Below are 8,410 nucleotides of genomic sequence, written 5' to 3' on the forward strand. Positions count from 1 at the left end.
ACACTCGGTGTTGCCACCACACTGTGACTGTTTCCCAGCGCTCCACACTTCCCTGCCGCATTGAAGCCTGAGCGTCATCCCGAGCTGGAACCTCTTCTCCGTCTGAGCACCAGGCCTCGTTTGTTCCAGCTGTGCACTATCAAGAGAATACTCTTGTCCCTTTTAGCCCTGATGGCAGATACAGTATCTCTTTTCCTCACAGTGACTTCTCTCTTCCTAGCAATGGGCATTGCTGGCAGAGCACAAGAAAATGCAGTAACTTTGTGGCGCTGGCCCCAGCAGTTCGGACCTGAGGGCTGACGGCGCCATCTGCTGGCCTAAATTTGTACTTCGGCATTTAGAAAGCCTTCAGTGTCTTCCCACCCAAGAGACAAGTTTTGAAATTTTACATTAGTCCATCCAGAACAGTGGTTCTCACACAGGACTGTATTAAGCGGTGCTGTGACCCTTTAATACAGTTCCACATGTTGTGGTGACCCCCAGTCATAAAATTATCTCGTTGCTACTTTATAACTGTAATTTTGATACTGTTATGAATTGTAATATAAGTATCTCATATGAAGGTATTCAATATACGACAGAGGCCACGACCCACTGGTTGAGAACCACTTACAGTGTCTCCACTTCCCATAAAACTTAGCAGATTATTTAGTACTTGATGTATTTTAGATACTTTTCTAAGCGTTTGAGTTATTAGTTGTCAGAGGCAGTAGGACATTACTGAAACTTTTACAGTTAGGGTAACTGAAGCAGCCAAATGACTCTCAGGCTACGCAGCTAGAAAACCTCTGCCAAGACCCAAGCCCTGTTTGGACTGGTAAGCTCAGCAAAGCCCCCGCCTCTGTTGTCCTTTACTCCACACCAGACACCTGCCATGACCCACACCATGAAAGCTGCACTCCTCCGAGGACACAAGTCAGGCTGCCTCTCTGAGCCGGTTTTCTCTCAGACCACCAGTGTGGCTGAGTGGACGCTCTAGGACACGGAAGGGACTGAGGAGCGGTCTGAATCAGATGGACACAGATGGCGAGAGTCATCCAAACCACTTTCTGTGACGCTCGGCCAGCCTCATGCCTTGACACCACCATCCTGGGCTACTTCTTCCTAAATCCATCCACTGTCATGTCTTCTAAGCTATTTCATTTTAGTGTGTGCCATGGGGAGAAAGGACTGCTTGCCTCCACTTGATATCAAATTAAAATCAAATTTCTAGAGCTTCCTACCTGAGTCACCTGCTAAAGCGCAGAGATCTGTTACATTCAGGGCTGCACAGCAAACAGCACATCCTGAACAGAAACCCATTAACCTCACCAGTCTATGGTCCTACACAAAACCCCACCCCAAATCACACAGAAAGACCCAGAGCATCAAATGCCGTCTACTGCTGGATGTTTTAACTGAGCCATTACTCCAAATACTAAAGACACTGCTTTGCACAAATTTATTTAATACAGATATATACATATACACAACGTACACAGTCACAAACCAGCGTGACAAGTTCCCCTCTTGAGCCAGGAGGGCTCTCCACATCCAGGGGTTCTAGAGATGCTCTGGAGAGCCTAGTCTGACAGTTTTCACATAAACACCTACTAGGGACACTTTAATCAGATTAAATGGCAAGGTGTATCCAGGTGTGCACTGCCTGGGCCTCACGCCGGCCCAGAGCTCTGCTGGACCCTCTTCATCAGCTCTTCATCCTGCATTGACAACTCTGTCAACTTCTTGCCCATCCTCTCATGGATGTCCAAGTACTTGGATACACATCGGTCCAGGCACACAGACTCGCCTTTGGACAGCTCTGCTTCCTTGTAGTGGGGAGGCACACACTTCCGGTGGCAGGCACTGGTCATCCTGAGATTAGAGAGGGGCAAGGTTGTATCAGTACCTTTCTGTGATGTCCCAGGAACCTTCAACAACTCCAACCCCGCTGTACTGATTTTGCCTCACCCTCTCCCCCATGAAAACAGTGGAAATCCTGTTTTCACTTCAACCACCTTGGAAGGTTCTTCAGACTAAGAACCTTGTTTGAGTCATGTATAAGACTAGTTAAAGAGCAAAGACTTGCTGGATGCTGGCTGTGTGACAGGCATCATGCTAACTACTAACACAGACTGTTATGTAACTAACCCTCACAGCAGCTAAATGGGGTGTGCACAATCAAACCCCCATTTTACAGATGAGGACATTAAGACAAAAGTGCTCAGTAATTTGCTAAGGATCACACAAAGCCAAGTAGTCTGATTTCACACTGCATTTTAAAAACCATTCCAGCCAGGTAGTGGTGGTGCACACGCCTTTAATCCCAGCACTGGGCAGGCAGAGACAGGCAGAGCTCTGAGTTCAAGGCCAGCCTGGTCCACAGAAGGCATTACAGGACAGTCAGAGCTAGATAGAGAAACCCTGTCTTGGGGGGAGGGTTAGGGTGGGGGAGAGAAGAATTCTAATTTGTAGCCTCCAAGATAAATCAACCAATGAAAAGAGCTTCTGCTGACTCCAACCAGCAGGTGTCTCATTGGTTCCTGACAGGCATGCCTGATGCTAACGGCTTTCATGTTCAACACTGGCAACTCCTTCAGAGCAGTGTCACTATGCCAGTTTTACTGATGATACAATCAGTTAAGAAACAACTTCTCCAAAGATACTCAGCAGGTAACGGGTTTATTTCCAAACAGCTACAAGCAACAGTTGCGAAGTCAGTTCTAAGGATTGGCTCTGACCTTGCTACTCACCAGCTCTGAACATTACTAAGCCCCTTGATACCTCAATTCCCCTATGTTAAAATGGCACTAATAAAATTAACCCAGATTTTACTTACTTTCTTTCTTTTTCTAAACTGGTGTTACTTATCCCAGACTGGTCTCAAACTCCCTGTGCAGCCAAGGATGACCTTGAACTATTGACTCTCTGGCTCCACCTCTGGGCGCCGTGATTACAAGCACTTCAACGTCAAAACAAGGGCTTCCTGCATTTTAGACAAGCACCCTACCAGGGAAGTTATAGCCCCTTCACCCAGTGAGTTATTTAACATTAAAGATAAAAAAATGATAATGGGGGGTTAGAGAGACAGTTCGGTGGTTAAGAGAACTCACTGCTCTCGCAGAAGACCTGGGTTTGGTCAGCACCCACATGGTAGCTCCCGACTGTCTGTAACTCCAGTTCCAATGGCTGATACTCTCTTTGGCCTCTTCAGGCACACAGTGTACATACATACATATATACATGCAAGCAAAATATCCATACATGTAAAATAAAAACAAATAAAGACTATAAAATGACCATGTATATAAAATGCTATGCAGGTGTCTGACACGGAGTTAAAATTCAATGAAGACTATGTGTGCACACCTTTAATCTCCAGCACCCAAGAGGGAGAGGCACCTGGTGATCTCTGTGAATTCAAGGTCAGCCTGGTCTACACAGCATGATCCAGGCTAGCCAGGGTTACACCAGAGACCCCATCTCAAAAAAAAAAAAAAAAAAGTTTAATGAATATTAGGTACTATATGGTGTTAACCACTAACTGAATTTTCAGGCGGCTCAGAAGGCAAAGGCACTGGCTGCCAAGCCAGAACTGAGTCCAATCCCTGGGACCCCTGGTGGAAGGAGAGATGGACTCCTCGGACCTCGCTAGTGCGCGTTGTGGTGTGCACGCTGGCGCTCATAAACAAACACAAAATACAGAAACAAAATCAATTAAATGGGTTATTAAAAAAAGGTTAAAACTAGTTGATTTTAAAACTGGACAGGAGATCCTCCTTCACGTCCCTTTTACTCCTTTTCAATAGCCAAGTCCTACCAGTGACCTTAATTTACCCTAGCCAAGCACACGGTGAGGGTGGGGCACAAGGCGGGGGTGGGAAAGCAATTGTAGCAAGCCCTTCTCTCTGTCCCGGTAAGGATGGCTCGGGCTCAGTTTCCAAGACAAGGGTATCGTGGAGCGGTTCTCATTACCTGTTGTACATGTCAGCCATCATCTCCACCTCCAGCTCCGCAGCCAGCTGCTGGGCTCTAAGCGGATCCATGTCAGCCGAGCACGGTGGAGAACGGCCTCCGGGTCTTCGGTCCTAGGAGCAGACACGATCGTCAGCACCGACCCCTCCCGCTTCGCCCTAGCATTCGGGGGCTGCAGGTTTCAGACCAGGACCACTGCCCCCAGCAAACGGAAGTGGAAGCGAGGCCCTGCCAGGGGACGGTGCCAGCTCAAGGTCACCCAGGATGTCACCAGCAGAGCCCAGGGTCGGAAACCGAGGCCAGAGGATCTGCGGCAACCACGGGACACCCGAAACCGTGGGCCTGGCCGGCGCGGCCCTGAGGATCCGACCCTCAGCACCGCCGAGGCTGCTGTAGCCGGCGCGGAAGCCGCGCCCGCCACGGCGAGGGCATCATCGGGGTCACTCCGGGGTCCGACACCGCGGCTCACTCACCCCCGCCTGCGGCCGCTCACCAATCCCACGGCGCCCCCAGCTTCGGGTCAGCGGCGAGCAGCTGCCGGGTACCCAGCTAGGAACTGAGAAGCACGTGGGTCACTTCCGGGAGGGAAGTCCAGCCTCCTCTGTGATCCGGAAGAAAACACCCTCCGGGAGGCTCTGGGAAACCGGCTAACATAGAGACGGAGTCACCGCCGGGGGCTAGAGAGGACTCCGAGGGACCATCGAGGCTGGAGCGAGGGGCAGAGCGCCAGCAGCTCTGGAGGTCTCCGCGTGGTTGCAAATGTGCAAAGGGAGCTCACGCCTGAGCTCAAACAGTTCTTTCTCCAAGGGAGCCCGTCGGTTTTGCATGCTCACACCACCTGGAGCACTTTTTAGGAAAAAACCTCAATTCCCAGACGTTACCTCATACCCGTGAAGTCAGAATCGCTGGGAGTAGGACCCAGATATTAGAAAACAAACGAGCTGGGTGTGCGCCCTTAACTGGTGGGGTTTGAGAGAGAATACAAGATTGCTGCTCGCAAACCGGGTGGTGGTGGCGCACACCTTTAATCCTAGCACTCAGGAGGCAGAGGCAGGCGGATCTCTGGGAGTTCGAGGCCAGCCTGGTCTACAGAGCTAGTTCCAGGACAGGCTCCAAAGCTACAGAGAAACCCTGTCTCGAAAAAGAAAAAAAAAAAAAAAAAAAAAAGATTGCTGCTCGCAGGAAGAAGAAATGTGTACAGAGTTTTTTGCTTGCTTGGTTTTTTGAGACAGGATCTCAACCCAGGGTACGCTCTAATTTGTTGTGTGGTCGAAGATGAACTACAACTTATGATCCTCCTGTCTCTACCTCACTAGTACTGGGTTACAGATGTGCGCCTCTGTGCCTGATTTAACCTAGGACCACATGCAATATAGGCAAGAATTCTACCAGCTGAGCTGTTTTCCCAGCCCTAGAACGTGTCTTATTGTACTTCTCTATTAAACACACACATAAAACATGAACAATACAAATAAATAATAATAAAAGCATTGGTTTTTAGTCTTTTAAAATACTTTTATTAGGACGCATCTACAACACACAGAAAACACAGTCTGAAAATCACAATAACGGGGTGCAGGCACAAACACTGCCCCACTCCTAGCTCCTAACTGATGAGTTGTGGGCAACTGGTAGATTCTGGGAGAGGGAGAATCAGCTCTCCGAATTTCTAATATAAACGTTTAAAACTGTTTTTTAAGAAAGGAAGGAAAAGAAAACACAGTCTAATGAACATCAATATAGCTATCACCAGAATGTGTTTTCTTAATCTCTTGTTGTCTTTAACAATGAAGTCTTTTTTTCCGAAGTGCTGTTTCCACATCTTCAGTTAACAATGATTTTTTTTCTGTCTCTGGCAGTGCTGAAGGTTGAATCCAGGGTCTCATGCGTTCTAAACAAGCCCCCCACCCCTGGACTAAACCTCTCATTTGTTGTAATTTTAAACTTTCAAATTTATTCACAAAAGCACGGGTCATAGGCACGTGTTGAAGCCAAAGGACAACGTGTGGGTGTTGACTCTGTCCTTCCACTGTAAGGTCTGAACTTCCCCGTTTTACAACTAAGCCTGAGCTTCGGTTTCCTAAAAGAACAAGAGAGATAGCACGCACCCAGAGACAAGGAAGATAACACCTACCAGGCCTGAGCCAGTCCCACAGTATCTCAGCACAATGACCAAAAAGGACAGTTCCTATAATCTCCCTAAAACAAACCCTGTCTTGCCCAAGAATGCCCCCAAATGGTAAAACTATAACCACGGCCAATCAGGAACATACTAATGTAACCGATCCTTACTTAACCAATTACGTTTGGGATAACCTGTCTCTGAAAGCACATGAGCAGTGCTTAAAAGGAACCAGCGTGCTCCTCTCATGGTCACCATTTAGCCTTTGGGTTTGATGTGTGGCCCCAGCATGCTGGAATGTTTACTCTCGAGAGGATAAACACTCTTGCTGATTGCATATGTGTCTAGTGGTCTTTCGTGTGACTTCTCGAGGACCCTAACACCACCACATGGGTCCAGAGTCATCATACCAAAGCTATCAGGCATCATGGTAAGCACCCTCGCCCACCAAGCCATCTCAACAGCCTGCTTGTTTCTTAATGCAATCTATTGCAGATTTTAAAAATTAGTTTTCGGGCTGGAGAGATGGCTCAGTGGTTAAGAGCATTGACTGTTCTTCCAGAGGACCTGAGTTCAATTCCCAGCGACCACATGGTGGCTCACAACCATCTGTAATGAGATCTGGTGCCCTCTTCTGGCCTGCAGGCATACATGGAAGCAGAATGTTGTATACATAATAAATAAATAAAATATTAAAAAAAAAATTAGTTTTCTTTCTGTGTCTGTGTGTGGAGGTCAGAGGATAACCTCAGGTTTTCTTTTTTTTTTTTTTTTTTTTTTTTTTGGATTTTTCGAGACAGGGTTTCTCCGTAGCTTTTGGTTCCTGTCCTGGAACTAGCTCTCTTAGACCAGGTTGGCCTCGAACTCCCAGAGATCCGCCTGCCTCTGCCTCCCGAGTGCTGGGATTAAAGGTGTGCGCCACCACCGCCCGGCAACCTCAGGTTTTCATCCTTAACTTCCACTGTTTGGCACAAGGGCTCCTGTGTTTGCTGCTGCCTGTGCCTGGCTCGCTGGCCTGAAAACTCCCTTCCTGACTTACTGTAGGAGTCCTGGGATTGGGGAACCCATCCTAACACATCCGCTGTTACATGGGTCCTGGAGATCTTAGCTCAGGACGTTACTATTGCAAGCCATTTCCCCAGCCTTATTGCAAATATTTTCTCCAGAACCTCTCATAAGAGTCTTTTTAATTTAATTAGAACATTTAGCATAACGATATTTTCTTGTACAGTATAGTAGTGCTATTTATGTGCACTGTATTGCACAGAAGACCTCTAGAATATATTCATCTCTAGAATTATTCTTCAATACGTTTCAATCATCATAGAAAATTTCTGTATTTGCCACTCATTCTGGGACATTACTTCCTTGAATGGGACTCCAGGCCCAAAGAAAGGGATGCAGGATCTCATTGGGACCTGCCACCCATAAGAAACCCAGAGAACACAAAGATAGATGGCTCCCTGACTGTCCTGAGAGGAGCAGGAGGTGAGAGGAGGTGAAATATACCCAGATTTCACTGCTGTCCCTTCTATGGCTGTTCCTCATCCCTTTTCCTTGCCTCTATTGATGATTCTCTGGCCCAGGTCACCACAAACTGTACCGAATCACCAAGTCAGCCCCCCCCTCTAGGGCTGCCCTCCCCTCTCCTGCCGATACTTCATGTCTGACTGTTCTCAAAAGAGCAGCCAGAGTGATGTCAAAAACTAAAATTAGATCGCGTCACTCACCCCCTAAATACTGCAGTGGCTCCTCATCACAGAGCAAAAGTCAACGTCTACTCAATAGCTTGTAAAATCTTGTATTATTTTTCTCTGTGGTGTGAACCATTACCTGAGAACAGCAGCCTAAAGGAGGAAGGGTTGACCTCGGCTTTCAGTTCAGGAGAAACCTTCCATTGTGGCAGGAATGGGCAGCAGCTAATCACATCAATGACCACAGTCAAGACACACAGAGAGAAGGCCACTGATACTCAGCTCACGTTATTTTATATTCAGCCAGCTATTCCTGTCCAAGGGAAGTTGCTACAGACTTTCAGCATGGGTCTCCCACCTCGGTTAACCCCATATAGAATTAGCTTGTGGACATGCTAAAAGTTTATCTTCTGGGTGCTTCTAGGTCCTCTTAAGTAGATCACCAGTACGAGCTAGTACAAATCCCACACGATCTGCCAACCCTATCTTCTTCCTCTTCTCTCCAGCTGCTCTCCTGCCCCAGTACTTTGCCCAGCCATGCCAATATCCTCTCTTTTCATCATACACATAAATCATATCCCCTTCTTCCTAGTTACTATTCTATTTGCCAGGGATGCTGATGGTCCTCTCTGTCACAAAC

The 8,410-nt window shown here is 47.5% G+C and overlaps 1 protein-coding gene across 2 annotated transcripts; it reads right to left on the reverse strand.

Moving 5' to 3' along the window:
* Positions 1-1,426: 1,426 nt before the first annotated feature.
* Positions 1,427-4,561, reverse strand: Timm10 (translocase of inner mitochondrial membrane 10). 2 transcript variants are annotated; one of them, XM_057755404.1, is made up of 3 exons: positions 4,428-4,561; positions 3,955-4,067; positions 1,427-1,854 (listed from the first exon to the last, which is right to left on the reverse strand). In XM_057755404.1, exons 2-3 carry the CDS (start codon positions 4,023-4,025, stop codon positions 1,653-1,655), a joined length of 273 nt encoding a protein of 90 aa, XP_057611387.1. In that variant the 5' UTR covers positions 4,026-4,067; positions 4,428-4,561; the 3' UTR covers positions 1,427-1,652. The 2 variants fall into 2 exon arrangements, with proteins under 2 accessions (XP_057611387.1, XP_057611388.1); XM_057755405.1 differs by lacking the exon at positions 4,428-4,561 and adding an exon at positions 4,187-4,353.
* Positions 4,562-8,410: the final 3,849 nt, after the last annotated feature.

The sequence above is a fragment of the Chionomys nivalis genome, chromosome 22 (assembly GCF_950005125.1).
Source record: "Chionomys nivalis chromosome 22, mChiNiv1.1, whole genome shotgun sequence".
Lineage (NCBI taxonomy): Eukaryota > Metazoa > Chordata > Mammalia > Rodentia > Cricetidae > Chionomys > Chionomys nivalis.